General features: G+C 48.1%; 1 protein-coding gene across 1 annotated transcript in view; it reads right to left on the bottom strand.

Annotated features, from left to right (window-relative positions):
• TENM4 (teneurin transmembrane protein 4) overlaps positions 1-24,894 on the bottom strand; it is a 597,404-nt gene that overhangs the window by 505,883 nt on the left and 66,627 nt on the right. The window contains exon 3 of the mRNA XM_042957496.1: positions 2,381-2,482. Coding sequence (XP_042813430.1) covers positions 2,381-2,390 — 10 coding nt within the window. The 5' untranslated portion in view covers positions 2,391-2,482. The remainder of the gene's footprint in view (positions 1-2,380; positions 2,483-24,894) is intronic.

Here is a 24,894-nt window from a genome sequence, read left to right as displayed (position 1 = left end):
GAGTGAGGGGTGCATAGGAGAGATGGGGTTGGACAGGAGACGGGCTGGCTGGTGTAAGTCCCAGTGGGTCACAGTGAGGACTCGGCCTTTCCTCCGCCAAAGATGGGGGTGCACAGCAGGTTTTGAGCAGAGAAGTGATCTGATCTGACGTGGCAGACCCCTGGGAGGGAGAGTGGTAGCAGAGTCTATGAAGGGGCCATTGCAATAATCCAGGCCTGAGAAGATGGCTTGGACCAGTGTGGGGACAGAGGAGGTGGACACACAAGCTGAGGAGGGGACAGAAGCTGATGGAGTCAGTGTAAATATAATACAGCGTGCAAAAGGAGGGACGGGAGGGAGAGGAGGCCAGAGAGGAAAAGCAGAACATTCTAGACAGAAGAATCTGCCCGTCCCAAGGCTCAGATTCAATCTCACCCTGCCAGACTCAGATCCCACTACTTAGATTTCTGAAATTTCTTCCCTCTCTCCTTCAGTTCAACAAGCCTCACTCAGGGCCCAGCTCTATGGGTGGCACCAACATGGGATGAGCGATCCCCCCTCTCCCCCCCATCAATGTCTGGCCTCCACGAGGCTCCCTCTGTTGTTGCTGAAAGCTGTGTCCACATGTGACACCCGACAGGATGCTGGGGGAACCTGGGGGAGAAAGGCGGGGATGGGGAGTACAGAGGAGGAAGGAGAGAGCACATTTCCTGGGTTTCAATGGTGTGGGAGGGTGAGACTAAATTGTTTCTTCTCACGTTCACGCATTACAAGCAAGCATGATTGTGGTGGATGAGTTCACCTTCAGCTTAGTTATCTTACCTCCCTGAGTGGACCTCAGTTTTCTTATCTTAAAAATGGAATTGTAAGGACTACCTCATGGGGTTCCCTGAGTTACATGAGATTCATAAATCAAGTACTTGGCACAATGTCTCAATAAATATGACCCCATTTTACCTGCCCTTCTATATGGAAAGCTAATAATCTTAACAGATCTCCTCAGAGAGCCATGTGTGTATGGCTGAACACTTATCCCAGGCTGTAGTTACACAAGCTTCAGGCTGACAGCAGAAGCCAGCTCTGTTTCCGTTCCCTGTTATCTCCCCAGAGCCTAGCGGGGTGCTGGGCTTATTGTGAGCATTCAGTGTGTCCTTGTTGAGTTGCTAAATAAATGATTGAATCAGAGGTTATGTAAGATCTGGGCTTCAGCACTTTTTAGCTGGAAGACCTCAGACAATACAGTTAATTTCTCTGAGCCTCAATTTTCTGGCCCGTAAAACAGAAATAATATCTACGGTGGCAGAAGCAGTTTTCATTGCTCATCAAATAACCGTATTTTCCCCACATTTCCCAGAGCCTGAGGAGTCAGGCTGGACCCTGTGACTCATTCTGGCCCATAGGCCATGTGACACTTCTGGACCAAAGCATTTAAGGGCCAGTGCTCAATCATCTGGTTCTCTTCTTGTGCTACAGAGACCAAGGTGGCTGCAGGTTGTACCCAAAACACAGCAGAGCTCTCATCAGCCTGGCTCGAGTCACTAGGTAGAGCACAGTCCTCTACATCCCTTGGTCAGACATGTAGCATGAGCAGGAAATACACTTGCTCATGGAGCATAACTAAGCCTAGTGAGACTCTGCGTCCACCTTGCAAGACTGCTGGGAGGATAAGAGATCGTGTTCGGTTCATAGTAGGTTTTCAGTAAGGTGCTTACTCCCTGCGTCCTGGCTCCTCTGCTTCTTCAGCCTTCTTCACCATGACCTAGCCTCCATCATGATTCGACTTTCTCTAGCTAGAAACATCCTCCTGCTTTTCTGATGCAACCCAGGTGTTTTATACCATTTTTTCCATTGTTCCTCTGCACAGCAATATAAAGAAAAGCCTCCAGAGAGCCACTCTGGCTGGCTGGACCTGGCCTCCAGCCCACCTGTCCCAGTAGCCACCCACTTACCTCCTCCTGCCCCACTCTCAACTGTGCCTCTGATCCCACCCCAGCTAAGCTCAAAACGTGACCATCAGACTCTGGACACAGCCTCTGATCTCCTGGATCCCAGAATGATCCCGACGGCTACTGTTGCCTCTGCGGTCCTGGACCTGCGTGGTGCTTCCTGGCCACCAGCTCCCACGTCACATCCCACCTGGATGCCCGGGCCCTGCCTGCCACTGCCCACTGTGCCGGCTGTTGGCTTGGCTTCCAGCACCCAGCACTCCTCTTACTGTATCTGCTCCCTGAGAAGGCCACCTCCACTTTGGGCTGACCTCCTCTACTTGCCATGCTGCTTAGTGGCAAAAGCCTTCAACCAAAAAGCATGCACGATTTCAGATTCCAAGATGGCACTTCTCATTAAGACCACAGCTTTGCAGTTGATGACACAGAAAATCAGAGCAGACAAGGGGACTGACCTGGCTCCATGTCAGCACGTTCTGAAGAGTCAGCAGTGTCCCTGGGCCCTGCAGCCCTCTCTCCAGGGCCATGGGATCCTGGAGGACAGGGCGGGATCCTTTCTGTTAAAGCAGAGAACACAGACCCTACTGAGTGAGGTGGCAAGATGCCCTGGACCCTTTCCCACAGATTTCTAACCAGTAGCCGTTGCAAACACACACCAATGAGGGGAGGGGCTTGTTCCCGGTCCCACCAACAGAGGTGACAGGGGGGAGGGGGGGAAATGGGGGGAGGTCCCAAATACCCTGTGAATCTCACAGGAACACATTTCCTTTATGCAGCCTTCCTGCGCGGCCCTGGTATACTCTGTTCTCCCATCTCATCTTGTGCCGTGGGAGAAATCATCTTGCCTGACCAAACCCCTCAAGGGCAGGGACTGCAGATAGGTTTTCTTTACAATCCTGGTGCCCTGCAAGGACTTGGAGCAGAGGTGAAACTGAGTGTTTTGTGAAGAAGGATTGACTGGGTGCTGTGGTGGAGGAGGTAGGCTGGAGGTGGGTGGGGGATGGGGGGTGGAACACGGGCACCAGGCCCTGGCCCCCCTCAACAGTTCTATCATTGATTCACCAGGTAAAGAAACACGTCACTGCATCTCTTTGAACCATAGTGTCCTGCCCTACAAAATGGCGATCTTCACTATGATATGCCGTATGGGAGTGTTGGGAGTCACCTGGCCAAGTTCCTCACACACAAGAGTTCTGGCTATGTGCATCTTCTTGTCACACTGCAACCTCTAGAAAATCACATCCTGTCTTTGAGCCTCTGTGTCCTCATCTGAAGGAGGAAAACTCTGAGCCTGGTGAGGTCCTTTTTGCCCCGAGAATTCTACGATGATGAATTTGAATCATCTGTGATCCCAGTGCCTAAGGAGATATCTGCACACAGTGAAAATTTGTGAAATGAGTAAAAGAAATTATACCCCACTCAAAAGAAAAGCAAGCGGAGGCTCACAGGTTTTAAGTCATCTGTCTCAGGTCACTGTAAGAGGAGGAAGAACATTTGAACACAGGCTCTCACAGACCCAAGATCTGCTTACTTTCTCCTGTACCAACTGTCACACACATTGAAAACACCACAAAATGGTTTTTTATGTAAAAGACACACTAGGCTAAAGAACAAGGTATGAAAGATGCGTTTAGGCATCTGAGGTAAAAATTATTTTTGAGACATTTCCCGAATACCTATTTGCTAAATATATGCAGGAACCTGACTAAGAAGACTTTATTGTCCATTACAAGGTGAAGACTTACTGGTAATCTCTGTTAAAAACACAATTTTCCTAAGGGTGACAGTTTACTAGCTTCATCTGAATTTCACATTTCTTTATTGTAAATTCTTGTTATTCTAATCAAAATAGAACTGTATTAGGCAAGAACATTCACCAGGCTCTGCCCAACTGCAGAATATCCCTTCCCCAACTTCAGGGGCCAGCCTCCTAAACATCCTAGGAGAGAAGACCTGTTAGGCAGAAATAGAATTAACAAGACAAAGTCTGGAGGTAAACAAGAAAAGCCTTTATTTAAAAAAAAATTCTTAGTGTTTATTTTTGAGAGAGAGAGAGAGAGAGAGAGAGAGAGAGAGAGAGCTGGTGAGGGACAGAGGGAGACACAGAATCTGAAGCAGGATCCAGGCTCTGGGCTGTCAGCACAGAGCCCAACATGGGGCTTGAACTCGCGAACCGTGAGATCATGACCTGAGTCAAAGTTGGACACTTAACAGACTGAGCCACCCAGGCACCTCAAGAAAAGCCTTTCAAACTCACGCTACATTCACCAAAATCAGAAATGGGCAGTACACTGCATAGCATAGGATGATCATTTTAGGCATCCTGAATGAGCAGTCATGGCTACTGTGCCCTTAATTTCTCCTTACCATGCCTTGTTCATTGTAAGCTTACCCTCCACAGTTTCAGGGAGCAGCAAAAGATTGTTTTGCTATAACAATGTGCAGGGTAAGAGGCACTTTCTCCTGTGTGTGAGCCTCTCCCCATGTGCCCACCATCTTGTGGGTTTTAGGACTCAGAGCTCTTGGCTTTGCCCACAAGGGTCCTGCAGGGGTCCTGGTCATATGTAGTGACTCAGACAAAATACTCAGGGTCTCTCTTAAACCCCTCTCCTTTGTCCTGGTCATAAAATCCCATTCTGCCTCCGTAGCTTCAGGCCGCAGCTCGTGCTGTGGACCCTTGCCTGGGCCTTACGATCCCTACCCTGTTAAAGAAGCCGCTGAACTAGTTTACCTCCTCTTTCACCTTCCTCTTTGCCAGGGCTTCAGGGAAAACCTCAACACCTTTTCTCCTGTTTGTGTCTTTTTCAAGTCCTATCCCCGAATTCCCTCTTTTTTCAAGTATCTCTCATAAGCACCACAATGACTAGGAGTGAAACGAAAATACTCATGGGCAGACCGAAGATTTCAGAGGTATTTATGTACTAGCATTTCGTGGAGGGCAACCCAGTTAGGAAGGGATTGTAGCATTCATTCATTCATTCATTCATTCCCTCGCTCACTCACTCATATAGTTGAGAGTTAGGTGTCGTGCAGGATGCACTGATGACTTAAAAGCAAATCCTGCCCTTAGGAAGCTCACAGGCTGGCAAGGAACAGTAAGGCCTGGCAGTTTTGTAAGAGAGATACAGATGAAAGCCAGTGAGAGGACAGAGGAATGAAGAGACCAGCTTGGCTGACAAATCTGGGGGCACCTACTGGACAACATATAGTTTCAGCTCAGCCTTGTACCAGAGGCAGTGTTAGGCGGACGGCTTGCGTATACGGCAGGTGCTTTGTATGAGGGAGCCAGGCACAGGAGGGGAAAGCACGGCAAAGAATGTGTAGCGCAGCCTCCCAGAATGTGGGCTGTGTGGAGGGGAGCAGAGTTCGACACACCTGAGAGGTGACGGACAGGGCCCTGAAGACCAAGCCAGAGAAGACAGCCACTATTCAATGAGTAATCAGGAGCCATCAAGGGTTTCTGAGCAGAGATGGGACATGACTGGAGATCTACTGTAAGAAGATGAATCTGGCAAGGCTTGCATAGTATGAATTGTAAGGGGAGTGAGTTCCTAATTGTGTGCCAAGCACCAGGCAGAGTATTAGGTGCTGGTTGGTATTTGAGCTCACGGACCTTCCGAACAACTGCACTTAGGCAAGCATTATCCCTCCGGACTTACAGTCAAGAAAAGGAGACTTTAGGGAGTTTAAGCTGCTTGCCTCTAATCCCCCAGCTAGGAAGCAGTGGAGACGAAATCTAAACCCTGTTCTTTTTCTTTCCAGGTGAGCCATAAAGCATGCTGTGACCCTGTGCTCGACACCAGGACACCCGATACTCCCAGTACACCTTCTGCTTCCAGAGCACCATCCTGTCTGCCCTAGGGTGGTGGAATGTGATTGCTTCCTGCACTGCCTTTGAGAGGCCCAGATGGAATTAAGCACAGAGCACCTTTGCTTCTGTTAGTTTTCCCCAAAGTGAAACAAACAAGGAGATAAGACAATGCCTTGGGTTGGGTCCCAATCACCAGAGACTGCAGTCTCTTGCAAAGAATTTCAAAGGTAGCAGGACACCATACTCCCCCGCCTCGGAGGGGAGCATTGCTTTTGTCCTTCCCTTCTTAGCTAAGCCATGGTAGCAGGAGCAGTGGACTCAGGAGCCTGGGGCAGGATCTTTTGGATACCCAGGAATCCACATGGGGCACATACAATGTCCAGGAGGGGCCAAGCATTTCTACACTCTGGGCCCACTTCATTCACTGTTTGGGAGGATTGCCCAGAGGACTCAATACACCTGAACTGGGTTGTCATACCCACAGCCTGGAGATGACCATGGATCACTCCCATCAAGATGCCCGCTATTAAAACTTGGGGCATTTTCAAGGGGAAAGAGAAAAGATTCCCTCATTCTATCTACAGGGCACAGTGAGCTGCATACACCTAGCAGTCAAGAGGATAAGACACACTTTCTTAGAGGAAGCCTGGTGCGGTGAGAAGAGCAGGGGCTTTGGAAGCAAACAGAGGGGTTCCAGATCACACCGCACCCAGATACTGGCTCTGCGGCCTGGGCCAAACCGCTGGGCTCCTTCCATTTCCTCATTATTCAATGCAAATGACTATAAGGGATTAGGCTAATGGCAGACCCCTGGCACAATCGTAAGGACATATAATTTCTTCTCTTTTCATGTTCAACATTGTGGGCATTGCTCTCACAGTGAGGTTGCTCTCCTCCCCGTCAAGTCCCAGTTGAAGAAATGGATTTTGGAGGGGGGAAAAATGCTGAAATGACAGCAAGTTGTACACATCCTTGACCGAGTGCTTATTACCAGCATCTTATAATTATTTGCCAGCATGTCTCCCCCTTCCACTGGCCTGGGACCTCCCTGAAGACAGTGATGGCTGTATCTTCAATTCCTAGCACACAGTTATGCCTTTCTACCTTAGTTACTTCATTGTAAGATCCAAACAAACCACAGAGGCTGCAGTTCCTGCGGCATTTTATCTTCCCAGCCTGGTTTGAAGAATGACTTTTAAGCAACACCTTCATGAGCACATCCGATCCTCTGAAAACTGTCTCATTATCATGGAACCATTAGCACAGAATACTTCACCTTGTTACCCTGCTAAGAGCTTTGGTTTCTAATCTAAGCCAATTACATATGTGCCGACATTTTCAATAACATCTTAATAAAACCAAACCTCCCAGGTCTCCAGATGGAATTGGATCAGGTTGAGAGATCTGGGGTCTATCTAACAGGATACTGGAAGGTGCCTGGCAGTGGGGAAAGAAATGAAGCCTCAAAACTGGATTCAAACACTCACTTATACGGCTAGGACGATCGTAGTGTGCGTGGACCAGGATAAAGGCTTCGTAAAGGTTAATTCCCTTCCTTCCCCCGAATCCAGGGAAAAGTAAAGCCATGAAACTTGTTGCAAGTAGATAGGGAGAGAAGGGGAGATAAACCACATTCCCAAGTCCATTTAGAATATGGATTATTTTTTTCACGTTTTCTCCCTAAGGACTGAAGGAAGCAGGTTATTTCATTGTAATTATGGGCAGCTGCAGCTGTTGCTTGTGGACTCAAAGACCAATTTTCAGATTAAAAAGAAACACACACAGACACAAACTCACCAACAGGATCAACTCCATACACAGAACAATACCTCCTCCAGAGAGTGAGTCAACAGGATGGAAAGATCTGGACGGTCGTGCTTGAGACACTCGGATCCAGGTGGAGCTCCTTGGGTGGGCATGCTCCCCTGTCTTCCCCTCCCCCCTCACCGCCTCTCCACCCACCACGTTCAGGACGCAGGACCAGCCGGCGAGCCACGCAGGGCAATGCAATGTTTCGCGTCGAGCAGCTGCACCTTTTGAATGCACACAGGGGGAAATAAAGGCAGCAGATGGTTTTATGTAATCTTCCCATGAATTTTTAACTGGTCGTCCTCATTCATGATAGGCCTGAAAGACTTTTTTTACAGGTCCTCTGTGGGTCCAGCAAGCCAGCCCCAGACTCGTGGTGCGGACGCGTCCGTTTTCACAGGAGAGGTGGGCGGAGCTCATTTGCTATTTTGTGGCCTAGAGGCGGTCTCCCGGTTTCCATTCAGGATTCTCTCTTGGGGCGCTCCCCCTGTGTCCTCTCGAGGGTTTCTCAGCGCTGACCACGGCAAGCGACGGCTCGTGAATCCTTCACGGGAGAGCTGCCCAAACCTGCAGCACGTGATTTGTCTTCGAAAGGACTGAAGATCCAGGCTATGGCAGGGATGTTTGTCAGAGAGAAGGTGGAGTGGAGCAGGGGTGCATTGCAGGGCACGACTGCCTGGGAGTAAGGTGGAAGACACTGGACTCCCAGCAGAGAAGGATCACGTGCTTACGTGTGCAAGAACGCTGCCTAGAAGACTGAGTTTACGTCTGGCATCAAGGAAGCGCACACGAGGGGGTAAACGATTCTCAGACAGCCGCAAGTGCTGAAAGGCAACCCGATGAAGTCTGTGGCATCAGTGGGGCGTCTTCTCAACTTTCTAAAACTTGCTTTTACTTAACCACAGTTCACCTTTAAACCCTCCAAGCACACCATCAAGATTTCTGGGATTTGGGGCACCTGGGTGGCTCAGTCAGTTAAGCGACCGACTTCGGCTCAGGTCATGAGCTCATGGCTTGTGGGTTCAAACCCCGTGTCGGGCTCTGGGCTGACAGCTCAGAGCCCGGAGCCTGCTTTGGATTCTGTGTCTCCTTCTCTCTCTGCCCCTCCTCAACTCACGCTCTGTCTCTGTCTCTCTTAAAAATAAAAAAAAAAATGTTTTTCAAGAATTCTGGGATTTGTATGTGCAGGATAATCACACACCCTTGTTCTTAACCACCAGGGTGCTCCCAGCTCTCCGGGCCTTTGCTCGGCTTTGTGGTCAGCCTGTGAAGCCTCCCCCTCCTTCTACGTCTACCAGCTCGTCCCCTTCCTTTGGGAGCCAGTGCTGATGGCAGCATTTTCACGGCGCCGTCCTTGTATCATTCACAACTAAGTGTACCCCACGCCAGAGAGTCACCGAGCCTAGGTGATTCTTTCTCCCAGTAACTCCTAGGAGTTGCCAGAGCTCTGTGTAGGTCTAGTGCTCTTCCGTTCCTTCTTTCAAATGATCACGTCGCTGGTACTATTCCAAAAATGCAAGTGAGACCCTGCTGCTCCCGGCTGGAAAGCCCTGTTGCTGCCCAAGTGTCTTTGCACGAAATCCAAACCCTGCCTTACAGCAAGCCGTTCTCTCCACTGTCCAGCCTGGCCACTCTCGCCTCAGGCCCTCTGTGCTCCAGCCGGACCGAGGGGCCTCTAACACTTCACGGACTTTCCTGTTGCCCTTTCTTTGGCCCGAGGGCCCCTGGAGTGCTCGCTCATGAGTCTACCGTGTAGCACCCCATCTTATTCTGGGAGAGCATCTCCCTGCTTCTGGGAGCCACTTTTTCCACTGCTCCCATCACGAGGGTTCTGGGAGTCATCAATGCTATCTGGCAACCACTGCTGGCTCTGTGCTTGGCAGCCACAGGTGGGATCACACACCCCAAGAGGGCCATGTCACTAACTGTGGCCAGTGGGTTGGGAGCAGAGGTGTACCCCTTCCAAGCAGAAGGTTTAAATGCCAACTGAGGACGTTCTGGAGCTTCCTTTCACTCTTGCACAATGACGAGCAGTTGGGATGGTCTGTCAGCCTGGACTCCCGGGGGATGGCGAGAAACCCCTCCACCCTCTTACCACATCCACTATCCACAGTGGATATGCAGAGTATGAGAGAGAACGGGCCCTTTGACGAACACCACTACGGTTTGGGGGGTGATTTGTATTCAGTATTAATTAACTGATCTGTGGATACATAGGTCCTATGAGAAATGTCATATTCTTAAAGGACTCTGACTCTCTGTCATCACTGATTGGTTCAGGGCTGGGCACCTTAAGGAAGCTGGGTCAATCATAGTTCTGGGGTCTCCAGCCGCCCTCCGGAAGGGCAGAACCTGATCAGAGATTGACCTGGTCAAAGAGCAGATAGAATTCTTCCCTGGGTATTGAAAAAGAATCTAGTCTCTGGTAGTGAAGACTTTAAGACGGAAAATCTTGGGAGCCATTAGCGGCCGTGTGGGCATATTGTGTCCTCCCAAAAAGATATGTTGGAGTCTCAACTCCTAATACCTCAGAATGGGACCTTATTTGGAGACAGGGTCTTTGCAGAGGTAATCAAGTTAAAATAAAGTCATCGGAGGGGTGCCTGGGTGGCTCAGTTGGTTAAGTGTTCATCTTTGGCTCAGGTCATGACCTCATGGTCCGTGAGTTTGAGCCCCATGTCGGGCTCTGTGCTGACAGCTCAGAGCCTGGAGCCTGCTTCAGATTCTGTATCTCCCTCTCTCTCTGCCCCTTCCCAGCTTGCATTCTGTCTGTCTGTCTCTCTTTCTCTCTCTCAAAAATAAATTAACATTAAAAAAATTTTTTTAACATCATTGGGGTGGGCCCTAACCCTATATAACTGTTGTCCCTATCAAAAGTGCTGAGATTTGGACAGACAGACGTGGAGGGAACACCACACAGAAAGAAACTCCCAGAAGCCAGGAGAGCGGCCTGGGACAGACCCCTTCCTTCAGAGGGAAACATGCAGGGAGCATGGGCTTGCCAACACCTTGATCTGGACTTGGAGCTTCCAGAACTGTGAGACAATACATCTCTGTTGTTCAAGCCCTTCAGTTTATGCTCCTTTGTGACCACAGCCTTAGCTCACTAATACAGAGGGGAAAGCTGGCCCCTCTGAGAGAGAAGGAAGCTCACAAGAGAAGCAGACCAGAGCAACAAAGAAGAGACAGAGCAAATTTAAACAGAACTGAATTAAAATTCCCAATCCCAATTCTACTGCGTCTCTTTGCGTTTTCTCTGGCTGGAGAGTTCTACTCCTCGGATTCTATGAGGCAGTAGTAAAAGTCCCTCTGTGTTGAATTCGTTAATTCTGAGGTTTCTGTCACTTTGATCCAACAGAACCAACACAACTATTAATTTTTAATTATTATTACTGTTAAGGCAAAGAAAAGGAAAGTACCATGAGTGACTCCACCTGAGGCTAAATTTACCAGATTGGTGACTGATGGACCAAGCGGCTGCTTCCAAATGCTGTCCCAACATGTTCCAGCAAGAGACAGGGTCCCTCCTGTCTGGGCACAGTAACCTTCATACATTCACACAGTGTAATCCTCTTGGTTTTTCTTTAATCCAGTAACAGCTAGAGTAAAATCTGAAAAGGATTTTCTTCTGCACAGTTATGCCTTTCTTCCCAATCCAAACACAACTGCATGCCTGGCCCCCTGAAATGCTCCAAAACAAAACAAGTCCAGCCCAAATCCCTCATCTCGTTTCATGTTATTTTCTTGGCTGCGTAAACTTAGGGGCCTTTGTTTATTCTGCTCTGCCCTTGGACTCTTTCTGTCCACATTCCCCTCTGTCTGGGCTCCCACGCCAGCAACAAGGGCTCCAAGCTAGCGGAGGAAGAGAGAGGCAATGGGAGGGATGGCAGGCCTCAAATGACTAACTGTCTCAGACAACAGCTGGAGGTTCCCCGAAGCAACTCACCAGCCTTCTAGAATAACTACTCAACACAAGCCCTGTGTGGAGAATATGGTCGGATAGTGGGGTGTGGGCTGAAGCTAATCATTTAAGGTGTAGCTGAGACCCTGGGGTTGGGGAAGCAGCCTTGGAAGGAGGAGGGTAGGAATACATAGTCAGGTAAATCCTTTATTCCCCCATGAGTCTAGCCAGCTTGAATGTGACTTTTTGTGTCAGTTAATAAACTGATGTAGGGAAGGCCGATCATTAATGCAATAGACACCAAGGAGCTCAGTTGGGAAACTTCAGAATCCTTTGGCAGGTTAGGGTGTCCTGAGTCTCTGTAGGGAAGTCAGGAGTCTGATGAAACGGAGACAGGCCAAGAAAGACATCTTTCAGCAAATTCAGTGAGACATTTAAGTCTTAATATGATATGGCTTGTCTGGGTGTCGTCTGTGGGGTACCTACAACTATAAAGGGTTAGCCACCACCCTTCTAAACTCAGAGAGGTGGCAAATCAATCCTTTATTGAGAGAGGATGGAGATGGGAATAAAATGGAATACTTTGGTGACTGCTGAGAGCCAGAGCATCCTTGGTTACTAAGGAAGACTTTGGATGTGAAAGAGTATCCATAAACAGACCGACACTGGCTGGGACAGAGAGAGAGACACAGGGGAAAAGAGCTCACCAGAAACTAAGGGACAATGGCTTGCAAGCTTTCCATGAGACCCAGCCCTTGCATGGTGGGCAAGTTTCCTAGCAAAGGTCAGCTTCCCGTGGTCAGGGCAGGGGACTCTGGGATCCGTGATGCATTTGCTTTCTGCTTCCGCTCAGGCCCTTGTCACAGGTGGCTTTTTATTGACTGACCCAAGGGTCCCAGACCAATGGCCCCCACAAGACCTGAAACGACCACCAGGTGTGGAACAGTGAGGCTGTTAATGAACTGCCACATGCTTTACCTCCCTGGAAACCTCTATTGGTCTCAGAGAGGAAGCCAGCCCTGAGGCTTTGGCACAGACACATCTCAACCTCAGCATCCCCACCCACCTTCTCCCATCTCACGTGCCCACCTACACGGACGCATATGCTTATTTCTACCTTGGTGAAATTAATAACATTTGTGGGGGTGGGGGGTGAATGAGTCAGAAAAAAAAGGAATCTTTTCCAGAGATGGGAAAATCAAGGAAACTTGGGGGTTACCAATGTTTTCCTACTTGGGTTTTTTTTTTTTCGATTTTTGTGTTGTAACATGTTTCATGGCTTTTTACAAAATATTTTTAGAACTATTTAGATTCACAGAAAAATTGCAAAGAGAGTTCCCACATACCCTGCACCCAGTTTCCCCATGATTAACATCTTACAGTCTTATATTCGTATGGTTCTTTCGTTATAATCGACAAACCAATATTATGATATTGCTATTAACTAAACTCCATAGGGTATTCAGATATCCTTAGTTTTTTATGTATATTTATCTTTTTAATTTTAATGTTTATTTATATAGAGAGAGAGCAAGCGGGGGAGGGTCAGAGAGAGAGAGGGAGACACAGAATCTGAAGCAGGTTCCAGGCTCCAAGCGGTCAGCACAGAGCCTGATGCGAGGCTTGAACACATGAGCCACAAGATTGTGACCTGAGCTGAAGTCAGATGCTCAACTGACTAAGCCACCGAGGGACCCCTGGCTTTCCTTAGTTTTTACCTAATATTTTCTGTTTCAGGATCTCATGCAGGACACCACATCACATATAGTTATCACAGGTCCTTAGGCTCCTCTTGGTTGTGGTAGTTTCTAGGATTTTCCTTGTTTTTGATGACTTTGACAATTTTGGGGATATGCTAGAAAAGTATTTTGTAGGATGCTCACTATTGGAATTTTTCTGGTGTTATTCTCATGAGAGGACTGGGCCGCTGAGAGTACGAGACTCTTCTGTTTTTAACCCTTTCTTGGCTATAAAAGCCATGCCTCTCAGCCGGGTGGGCTATTGGCCACTAGCTCAGAGGGCAGGTGTGGTAGCTGTGCTCTACCCTCACCACCGCATTCACATGGTCACTGGCATCCTTGCCCCTTGGGACTCAAAAAAGCCCTCACAGTGTGGCCGCAGCTGACCTCTCCAGCATCAACGCCTGAATTTTCTTTCCCTTTCCTCTTGCCACAATTGACTTGCATACAATTTCCCAAACATGCCCACAGCCTCTCACTTTCATGCTTGTGCATTTGCTGTTTCCTCTACCAAGAATGCCATCCCTCCCCTGGGCTAGTGAGGACCTTTCTTTTCCATGCTACACGAGGCATTTCTGTCCATGCCTGACAGCCTGACTTAAAATTGTGATTCCCTCCAACACTCCCAACCGCCTTCCCAATGTTTCTCCACAGTACTCTTCAGCATCTGACATGCTATTTGTTTATGAACTTGCTTGCTGTTTGTCTCCTCTGCCTGAGTATAAGCTTCATGATATTGGTCTATTGTGGCAAGGGCTCCATTAGAACAGTGCTTGGTATGCAGGGGATGCTCAATTTGCTGGATGAATGAATGACATTGCTGGAGTATTACATACACTTTGTATAGTTGTTTGGGTCTGTCTCTTTTTCTTCCAGTGGACTATGAACTTCCAGGGGGAAGGACCAGATCCTATTTAACCAAGGAAAGTCTTGGTGTGAAACTGAATAAAGAAAGCCTCATTTAAATGGACTTGGAAATTCTATTCCTGAAATCATTATTACAGTATACGTTAACTAACTTGGATTTAAATGAAAAACGAAAAAAGACTGGCGTCAGTTTCCAAATACTAGGAAGTATATTTGTAACTGAGGCTTGTACTGTGTTGGGAAAGCCTTCTATGCTGTTATTTGTTCTTGGCGTATCGTCACATGTCCTTTGATAGATGTTCCAAAGTTCTATGTGAAATGTGGGTTCAAAATTCTGCCTCACTGTATAGACCATTAGGGCTAAGATTTAGATAATACAAAAATGAGAGTATTGCTTTAATGCAGAAAGGAAACTAAACTGTCAACCAATTGTTGAAACCAACAAACTGTCAAACCAATCTGTCAAGCAGTTATTTATTTATTTTTTCATGGCAAAGTTGTCTTATAGCCAGTTAGTTAGGCAGAGAAAATGTTTGTATGAAAATTTTGCAGTGAAAATGCTTTTGGCAAAGATGCTTACTGCAAAACTGGCTAGAACCAATAAGAACTCCATGTGGGAGTTGCTTAATTTGCTTCCTCAGGACCACAGAACTTTAACTACAAATGTTAACTAGGATACATCTGGTTCAAATAGCCATCCTGACAATATCTGACTGGGGCTAGAATAGAAGGGGGATGTTTTTTAACATAAATTTTTTAAATAAATTGAGAAAATTCACATTATATATTGAACTATATGTATCATAGTAAAGAGTTAACTTAAATATGAAAAAATAAAATAAAATAAAATAAAATAAAATAAAATAAAATAAAATAAAATAAAATGGAGTTGGGAGGCCAGAAGGTGGGGCTCTCACACCCTACCACTCGCAGGAAGAAAGGGGGTTCTTGCCTTTCCAACAGAAACCTACTTTATTATGCCAGCTGGAGGAGGGAAGATTTTTCTCCTTGCCCAACAACAAGCTCAGCCGATAAGAAAATACCACAACTCAGCCAATGAGAAACCTCTGAACTCTCACTTTCCTCCAATGGATTTTCATTCCAAAAGGCCCTTCTCAACTTCCTCTTTTCTCTATAATGTTTCCCTCCTTTGATTTCCAGAAATGCCTATGGTTTGCCACAGCTTGCATGTCCCAAACTGTAATTCCTCTCCTATTCTAGCAATAAACCCATTTTGCTGGCAAGATAACTGCTGTTTTACTTTTAAGGTAGACAGCATGGAAGCTGCCATTTAAGCCATGCTTTATAGGCCATCTCAGGACATGCTGATCATCATTAGCCACTGCTCCTTCTTTTAGGACATCACTCATGCTCTCTGGAGTAGCATCTCCACGTGATTGGAAGGGACAGACAGTGCATTACGCATGGTCAGAAGTTTAGAATCCAAGAGTTCCTGAGCAGGGGGTGAGGCCTTTCTCTTTTTAGAACTGAATTTCTGACCTGAAAGAAACACTGCTCCTGCTCTATTACTGGAAGGTCGAGACCATTCCCAGGCGCTAACTTTGCAAAGCAGAGATGACAGCAGCTCTGACATCTAAGGACAGGGCTCCTGCCTCTCCCAGTAACTAGTGTGGGGACACGGACAACCTCTCTGAGCCTCAGTTCTCTCATCCAATAATGGAAATCAGATTATCAGGGTTGACATGAGGATCGACTGAAAAACGGATGGAGTACTACTTGGCAGTGAGAAAGAATGAAATCCTGCCATCTGCAGCAATGCGGATGGAACTGGAGGGTATTGTGTTGAGTGAAATAAGTCAGGCAGAGAAAGACAGATACCATATGTTCTCGCTCGTATGTGGATCTTGAGAAACTTAACAGAAGACCATGGGGGAGGGGGAGGGGGAAAGTTACAGAAAGGGAGGGAGGCAAACTATAAGAGAATCTTAAATACAGAGAACAAACTGAGGGTTGATGGGGGGTGGGGAAGAGGGGAAAGTGGGTGTTGGGCATTGAGGAGGGCACCTGTTGGGATGCACACTGGGTGTTGTAAATTATAGTAAAAAAAAAAAAGAAAAACAGATGGAAAAGCACTTCATAATCTATAAAGCCCCGTCTACAGCACTTTTGCTGTCATCACCAATAAGTGACCCAGACCTCCTATTTTCTGAGCCTTATGACACTGTAGGAGCCATTTGGTCCCCATAACATGGACAGGCAGCAGGCGGGGGATGGGTGCTACCAGGGAAAACTTCAACAACAAGTCCCTGGGCCTTATGAGCAAGATCAAAGTCAAAAGTTTGCGGTAAAGCACACACAGAAACTAATCATATGTTTAGAGTATGAAAGACGTGTCCTTTGGCTGCCTAGCAAGGGCCCTCGGGCTTAGAACTGCCCTTGTCCCTGCTTTTACCTCGAGTCTGCCTTTTATGCTTGTTTCATCCCACCGAGCTCGGTGGGGTGGGGAAGAGGTAGATGGTGCCTGCAGAAACCTACTTCCAAACCGCGGCTGGAGTTTTAGTGTGCTGATTATACACCTTAACGTGAATGGAAGTTAATTTTACTTTACAATTCTGCATCACAAGAAGGAAATAAAGTAAAAAGGACATCAAGCTGGAAAAAAATATTTATAGCACGGGAGACAGAAGAGGGTTAATAGCCATTCAGTAACGATCTGGTGCCAGTTGAGGTGGGAAAAAGTTTAGGACTACAATAAATCAATTGGGAACAGACATGGGTGTGTTCTACAAAAAGTATATTAAGTGAATAAACACATGGGGAAATGTTCAGTTCCTCTAGTAATCAAAGAAACACATATTAGAGTAAAAACAAAATACCACTATACCTAAATTAGTAACCCTTTTTTTTTTTGCCCCCACAATGCTTTGGTGCTGGTAATTTAAAGGTACTTATTTAGCACCTCTCAGCACAGAGCCTGCTTTGGATCCACTGTCCCCTTCTCTTTCTGCCCCTCCCTCACTTGTGCATGCACACACTCTCTCTCTCTCTCTCTCCCTCAAAAATAAATAAAGATTAAAAAAAAAAAAAAGATCTCTCTCCCCAAGGCAGTTACAAAGCTTCTTCTCATACGCTAACACTTTTGATCCACCCAGCTCCGAAGCTTGAGCAAGGCCCAGGCGTTGGCGCGGAGCTTTAAATGTGGAAACCAAAGTGAGAGAGGTGAAGTTACTGGCCCAAAGTTACAAAGCCAACCACTCCAACCCAGTTCTGCAGGGCTCTAGATCCTGCTTTCTTCAGAGGCAGGCATGTATAAGGGACCCTGAAGACAGAACAAAATGGGACCACTTCAGGTGGTGCTGAGGTTAGCAGAACGTGAGAAGGGAGGGCGAGGTGGGGCCGACACCTGAAGCCTGAGCAGACCCTTCAGGCACAGAAGCCTGCGCGGTGTGAAGTCCTGCCTCTTACCTGCTCTTGGACTGAACACGCGCTTGCTGACCCCACATGCATTCAGCAATGGCGGCGAGTGGGTTTTCCGTTTCTTTGATAGACACTTAGAAAGGCAGGAGGTAGCAGCTGGCCTGTTCATTCTCTGCTCCCACCGAGCCCTCCAGATTGATGGGCAGATGTAGTTGGGCAGAAGTTGCTGCCCGCATCCCCAAACAGTTCCCTCTCCACACACTCGGCAGCCACTGGCCCAGTGACTTGCACTGACGTTCAAGACAGACACACTGTGTCCAGAACAGAGAGAGAATAAAGAGGAATCTCTCGGAGTGTGATCCGGAACTCTGAGTGTGACCCATTACTCTGAGTGGGTAAGCAGTGTCTGGGAGAATAGAAGTGTCATTCGGGCAGAATGTCAGCCAGCCAGGAAAGGAGTCTAAGCAGGTCTGGTTGAAGATGGGAACACGGACAAAAGCTTGCCAGGGGTCCAACTGAGACACAGAGAGCGGAGTGGTTAAGCGCCCTCTGCCCAGATTGCCTCCTTACTTGAAAAACCATGCATGACATCGTATTGCCAACGAGATAAAATTCCAGTTTCAGAACAAGGCACATCATGATTCGGTTTCTGTCTTCCCAGCAACCACCGTTCTCTCTGACCTTGCCAGGTATTTGTGGTTCCCCAAATATGCAACGCATTGCCAAAACTTGTACACGCACAGTGGCTCTCCCTAGATCACCAACCCTTTCCTCACCTTTACCTTAAAAGTTCCAGATCCCACTGAGGCTTCCAGGCAGGGTCAGACACCAGTCCTTTGGTTTCCCTTCATGATCACAGTAATTTATGTATCTCTCTCCACTACAGATTGGACCATTTCTTATCTAACTTTGCATTCCGAGTCTAGCCTGAGACCTGACCCACAGTATACAAGTATATGCATGTATATATGTATGTGAGAAAATGCTCACATATCCCACCTATATTTATTGGGTGGATGGGAAGGGTGGACGGCTGGTTGGATGAATAAAACAAATGCTTTACAAAGTTCGCCTGTTACTATGTGGAAGACTGGGGTGGGACAAGAGATATAAAGCACACCGGCAGAGAGGCTAATGCACTCGTCTAGATGATGACAGAGGCAGGGAGATGGGAAGGACGCAGGGGATTTAGGTGATTTTGGAAGTTGGCTTTAGCAGAAACTGGTAAGCTCATGGAGAGGAAAGGTCGAATGAGATGGTATAGGAAGGCTGACCTCTAGTTTTGAGCCAGTGCAGACTGTGGTACATTTAGGCTACCTGGGGACCAGGGGTATCACCTCACACTGGAGGTGAGCGAGCGGGGAAAGGAGATGCTGAGTCTGGTCTTAGTGAGGAGGCAGGCCTGGCAGAGCTCCAGCTTATATTCTTTCCCCATCTCCAGGTGGCCTTTCACGACCCTGCAATGGGCAGACCTTGGTTAAGATGGTCCAAAGACATGGTTTACGTGCTTAGAGAAAACGGAAGGCCATTCAGACTCAGCCCAGGGTCTGAGCAGGAAGAAAGGGGATCTTTCAACATGGCTGCACTGAAGAGTTGGACAGCCCTGTCAGACTCCTGTCACCCAGTCACCACCCTCATGGCATCCCTGGGAGAACATGTAGTTGCCTGTGCAATGGGATGGATCCCAAGGGGGGGTGTTCAGTTTAGCGCAAGGCACGCAGCCTTTGGAACCAGGCAGACCTGAGTTCGAATCCTAGATCTGCGACTCGTTAGTCGAGCAGCCTTGGGCAAGTGCCTTCACTTCTCTGCACCTCAGTTTCCTTGTCTATAAAAAGAGGGTAATCATTTCCACTTTTGAGTGTAAATGCCAACTTAAACAAGCTTGCACGTGCCTGGCACTTTCTTCCCTTTGGACACCTCATTTCTCATGTGAGCAATGGGGAGAAAATTGCTATACAGAAGTATATTGTCAAGTATGTACTGGCTACTTACATTATGCTGGGCACTGTGAAAACTAGGAAAAAAATCAGAGGCCCTGGCCCTCCCGGGCTGAAATGGAACACTGAATGCTATACACACTCCATTCCCTGTACAGGTCTGTGCACCTGTGTGAGTTCAGCCCACCTGGCTAAGCGACCTTGGGCAGTTCATCGCAGGGCCCGGAGCTCAGTTTCTCCACTGGTTCAAACAGGGCCTGGTCACCTCTGCACCAAGGGCTGTCCTAGGGCTCGGGTGAGGTCACTTATGGGAAAGCGAGTGAGGAGTGGCAAGTGGTCAGGAAAAGTCCGTGTGTTCACTTCCTCCACCCCTGTAGAGAGGGCTTTCCTGTGCCTTCTCGAAGGCTGCTCTCTGCTTTCTCATTTGAACACTAATGGGTTTCACCCTCTTAAGTGACACCTGCTGGAAATGTAATTGTGCACATCATTGCTGCGAGGGAACGGAGGCAGCTTCATCTCCCAATGCTGGTGTTTCTCTTAGGCAGAGAAACGGTGCGCTCGTGAAGCCTTCCCTGCATCCTTGCCCATAGGGCGGTGTGGTGGGCTTTTCCCCTGGACGAGGCCAGAAGGAAATGGCTGCTGAAGCATTCAGCTTTCCAGAACCAAGTCTCTGGCACTGAGTTCAGGGAAGCCACAGGGCCTTATCCTGATACGAAGGGCAGAAGACTAACAACTCCACCCCAAGTTTCCCTGACGAAATTCTAGATAAAGCCCATAGACAGGTTGGCCCCACGGTAGAGGAGAACTTGAGAGGTGTGGGGCTGGATCTGGGCCGGAGCTCCTGTTCTCTCCTCCCTGGCTGTGAGCCCGACGACACAGGAAACACAGTAACACAGCGCTAAGAGTTAGCAGTATTGCTAATAGTCTTGTTAATGAAGGACCAAATGGGGACTTGGAGCAGGGAAGCTGGGAGAGGCGGAGAGGAGGAGGACGGGACAAACGGGCCTCAGGGCCAGGCTCTATGTAGATACAAACACATAAATATATGAATATAAATAAATATATAAATGCACAAATATATATCAGGCTTGCCGTGTTCAAAACCTGATAATTGGCCTGTGCTGTTGGAAATTGCTCCTTTTCCCTCTTACTAACACTGTAGCACCAGGCCCCTCCCATTCTTTTAGTTTTCTAAGATTTGCCTGTAGCTCTGGAAATGAATTAGGACATTCTTTTGTTTTTTTTCTTTAGTTGAACTTGTTTGTCTATTTAGGCTAATTTCTTTGCCCCCTCAAGCCTGATGTTCAGACTTGCTCCCTCTCTACATTCATAGAATAAGACTGACGGGGAGGCCGCTCCCGCCCTGTGCACCATGGGCTAGTTTTCTGAAAGTGTCTACAATTCTGTTTGGGAGAGTCTGGCCTCCTGGAAGGACACTTGGGGTTCCTGGTCCCGGCTAACACGGTGCTTATTCTGCTGGCATGGGTCCGGGCTCTGATGCTGCCACAGCACCCGTGTTTTCTCATAACCGCTGTAGAACGCGGGTTATGTGATAAATAATCACTCGCCGTACGCAGGTCTCCCGATGTCTGCATCTCGGTCCTGCAGCGCAAAATAGTGAGGGGGGAGACGCACATCTCTGTGGAAACCTTTCAGAAGCCTTTTAGAAATGGTCCTGTCCTCTAATCAAAGTCTCCTGAATACAGTGTACAAACTTTCCATAATGGCTAAGGACTGTGCATGGTTATTCTTTTTACTCAGTGCTCTCTCTCTCTTTTTTTTTTTTTTGAGAGAGAGCTGCACAAGCTGGGGAGGGGCAAAGGGAGAGAGAGAGAGAGAGAGAGAGAGAGAGAGAGAGAAGGAGGGGGTGGGGGGGAGAATCCCAAGCAGCCTCCATGCCCAGTGGAGAGCGCAATGCAGAGCTCTGTCTCACGACTGTGAGATCATGACCTGAGCGGAGATCAAGAGTCAGATGCTCGGGGCGCCTGGGTGGCTCAGTCGGTTGAGCGCCGACTTTGGCTCAGGTCACGATCTCACGGTCCGTGAGTTCGAGCCCCGCATCGGGCCCCTGTGCTGACAGCTCAGAGCCCGGAGCCTGTTTCAATTCTGTGTCTCCCTCTCTCTGACCCTCCCCCATTCATGCTCTGTCTCTCTCTGTCTCAAAAATAAATAAACGTTAAAAAAAAAAAAATTAAAAAAAAAAAAAAAGAGTCAGATGCTCAAGCGACAGAGCCACCCAGGTGCCCCTTTACTCAGCTCTCTTATGACGATGCCCTTCATGATTGCCACCTCTCCTGGGTATTTGTTGCTGAGGAAAGTGGCCCTGGTGTTTTGTGCTTTTGCAGTTTCCATGCTTACTCTCTGGTGTTGCCGTCCCCTCCCTAACTGTTAGCATTCAGGTGTCACTTTGTGTTCACCTTGTCACGCACCTTGACAGACAGTGGGTTAGCTCTCAGAGCAAAACTCTATAACAGGACCCGGCTCGCTGGGCTCTTAATGATCTGCCCCCCGCCCCCTGCCTCGCACGTGCCACAGACTGGCTCTGTCAGCACCCACAGCCACCCATGTCCAGTGGGCCTTTCATTCCACAGAGGCTGCCCAGCTGGAAACAATACACGGAGTCCCTTGCAGCCAGATCCCTATTCCACCGAGCAAACGCACCCACAGGGGCACGGGGGGCAGATGCTGTCACAGGTGAATCAAGGCCTCCCACAAACATGGGGGCCAAGGTGTTGGTTTATCCGGACAGCTGCAGTGTAGGCTCTGCTGTCTAGTTCCTAGAGTTTTGAGTCCCAAGGCGTAGGGATAAAGGAGATTGCATTCCAGCAGGCCTATGTGATGTTTGGGGACCTCTCTGGTTCTCTGGCATCCCAGCTCGGGTCTCTGGCCTTCCTGGAAAGTTTGCAAGCCACCTCATATCCTGTATGAAATCGCTTTCTGATTTAAACTAGCCAGAGCCGATTCTGTTATCCAAAACTAAGAAGCATGATGGAGACAACATCTGTCTGCCCCCAAACTGTAAGCTCCTTCAGAGCGGGGACTCATTCTCAAGCATCTTTATCTCCCTGGGCCCAAAACAAACTCTGTGCCCTGAAGACCCTGCTGACTGGGCGACTAAACTGAGGGGGGTCCCGCTGCTGGGAGCCACCGCTGCTCGTCTGCTAATGCTCGGGGGACCGGCTCATTTCGCTTCACAAAGCTCTTGTACAAAGTAAGATTATACAAACAGATTATGATGTGGCTTGAGAGGACTTCTCAGAAAAGTGAAGGGACTGCAGGACACAGACAAATTAGCAACGTGCTTCGTCACCGCAGAGGCTTTTTCTCCCATTTCCTGCCTGCCTGGCCCTCTGCCGGGTTCTGAAGAACAGAGGGACGTGCAGATAATCAAAGTTCGCTAAACGTACGCACTGTTACCAACTCCTTTCAGAGCCCTTCCTGTCCAGATGCACAAAGAGAATAGCAAAGGGAAATAAATCCAACACTTCCTCACTACACCCACTAAACCGCTAAATCTCAGCAGTTCTGAATCATCAAGTCTTGAATTTCTCATGAACTGCCCCTCATATGCAGCATTTTCAATTAAGCTGGGAGCACTGCTATACTAATTATGTGATGATATTAGTCCCCACAGATTAATATGCAGCTAACAGTTTAGGAATGCTCTCTGGATTGTATTCCTCCATCCACATGAAAATAAACATTTCCATGAATGGTGTCCTTGACTTGGAAACTCAGAAGAATGGGATCTCCAAGATGAGGTGCTCACAGGTGACTGGTCTCTGCAGAGACAACCTTTTGCACTGGAATCTGATCCCACTGAGCCACGGGCAAAACATCAGAGGACCCTGGGGACGGGGGCACATTTTATATTTCCTCTGTATCCTCCTAGTCCTGTCCTTACAGTAGGTGCTAGGTTAATGCTTCCTCATCAAAGCAGTCTTGAAATGTCCTCCTAAAGCAAAACCAGACCGACCAACCACAACAAAAAAGCCAACAGTAATTCTGCAATATGTCTTCTTTTTGTCCAAAACATGCTCTGTTCCCTGAAAAAAATGCAACCAAGGAAGGGAAAGGAAGTCACACTTGCTTCAGCATATTCTGTGTCAAACGCTTTTACGAAACATGGCCCATTAATCTCTCAAGTACCTGGTGAGGCAGATGCTACCCTCATTTTACAGACGAGAACACTGAGGTTCAAGGAGGTCAATCACAGAGTGTGGGACCACGGGGTCTAGGGCCCATGCTGTGTCCTGCACACCTGCTTTCGCCAACTCTGGGATGATGGTACAGTCATAAGGACTGGGCATCACAGAGCAATAAAAGACTCATGTCCCCATGCTCAAGAAGGGCAAAGGGAGTAACCACAGTGTAATGATTAATAATCACAATGAAACACTCATCATTGGTATTCACTTAGTACTTATGGGGCACACTGCTCAAGGCTTTGCATATGTCATCCTTATCCTAGCTGCTGGGCTAGACGTCCTTATACCCATCCCAGGAATGAGGAAACCGAGGCACAGGGCTCTCAGATATAAAGACAGAAAGGGCCACGCCCAGAGCTAACGTACCATCCCATGTGCTCTGACACCATGATGACTATTTAAGGAGGGCGGCGTTGCCATCCCCATTTCAAGATGACACCTAATCTCATTGCCACAACATCACAATGCTGGGCCAGAGCAAATCCCAAGCAGTTTAGCACATGAGCAGGTGACACGCCAGTGATTAAACACCTAAGGGACACTAAGAAGCATCAGAGCTACAGGACCTCAGAGGTGAGAAATTCCCTTGGGACTCAGAGGGTGGGAAAACATCTGGAAGGTGGTGGATGCGGAGAGGAGGCCTGGCAGGTCTCTCTGGGGATAATTATTGGAGCAGTGGCTGTACTCACAAGCTGTGCTCCATGAGTAGACTGCGAGCTGCTTAGACACAGGGATGGCTGATCTTGCATCTGCATCCCCTGCAGTGATGGGAACTCCAAAAGCCAGAGGGAAGCCTTAGATTTAGACCCTGGATAATCCCTTTTTGGCAAAACGACTTAGGGTAAGTCACTTTGGAGTCCTCCAGGCCTGTCTTACCAGTAGAGGTAAGGACACCTGACTGCAGTAGTGATGAAATGCACAGAGGTGTGTGGCATCTACTGTCAACTGTCAAAGGCTCTGCAAATCCCAGGCACTAGACAAAGCAGAAAACTGTGGTGTCTGAGTCCCTTGGAGCCAGATGGCCTGGGTTCCAATCCCAGTGCTGTTATTTAACAGTGCACCTTGGGTAAAGCACTCTCTGTGACTGTCTTTGTCTTAGTTTCATCGTTTAAATGGGGGTAATAATAGCATCTACCTTGTAGAGTTGTTTTGAAGATTAGGTGGGCTAGCACATGTGGAACTCAGCACTATGCCAGGGCACAGGAAGGGCTTAATTGGAGTCATCATTAGGGGTGTTAGCGGTGTTGGAAGTACCGTGGTAGATACGCAGGAAGTAATCACAGGACTTGTGGGTCTTCGGCATTTCCATGGCACGGACT

This window comes from Panthera tigris, chromosome D1 (genome assembly GCF_018350195.1).
Source record: "Panthera tigris isolate Pti1 chromosome D1, P.tigris_Pti1_mat1.1, whole genome shotgun sequence".
In the NCBI taxonomy this organism is placed as follows: Eukaryota; Metazoa; Chordata; class Mammalia; order Carnivora; family Felidae; genus Panthera; species Panthera tigris.
This window is presented reverse-complemented; position numbering and strand designations above follow the sequence as displayed.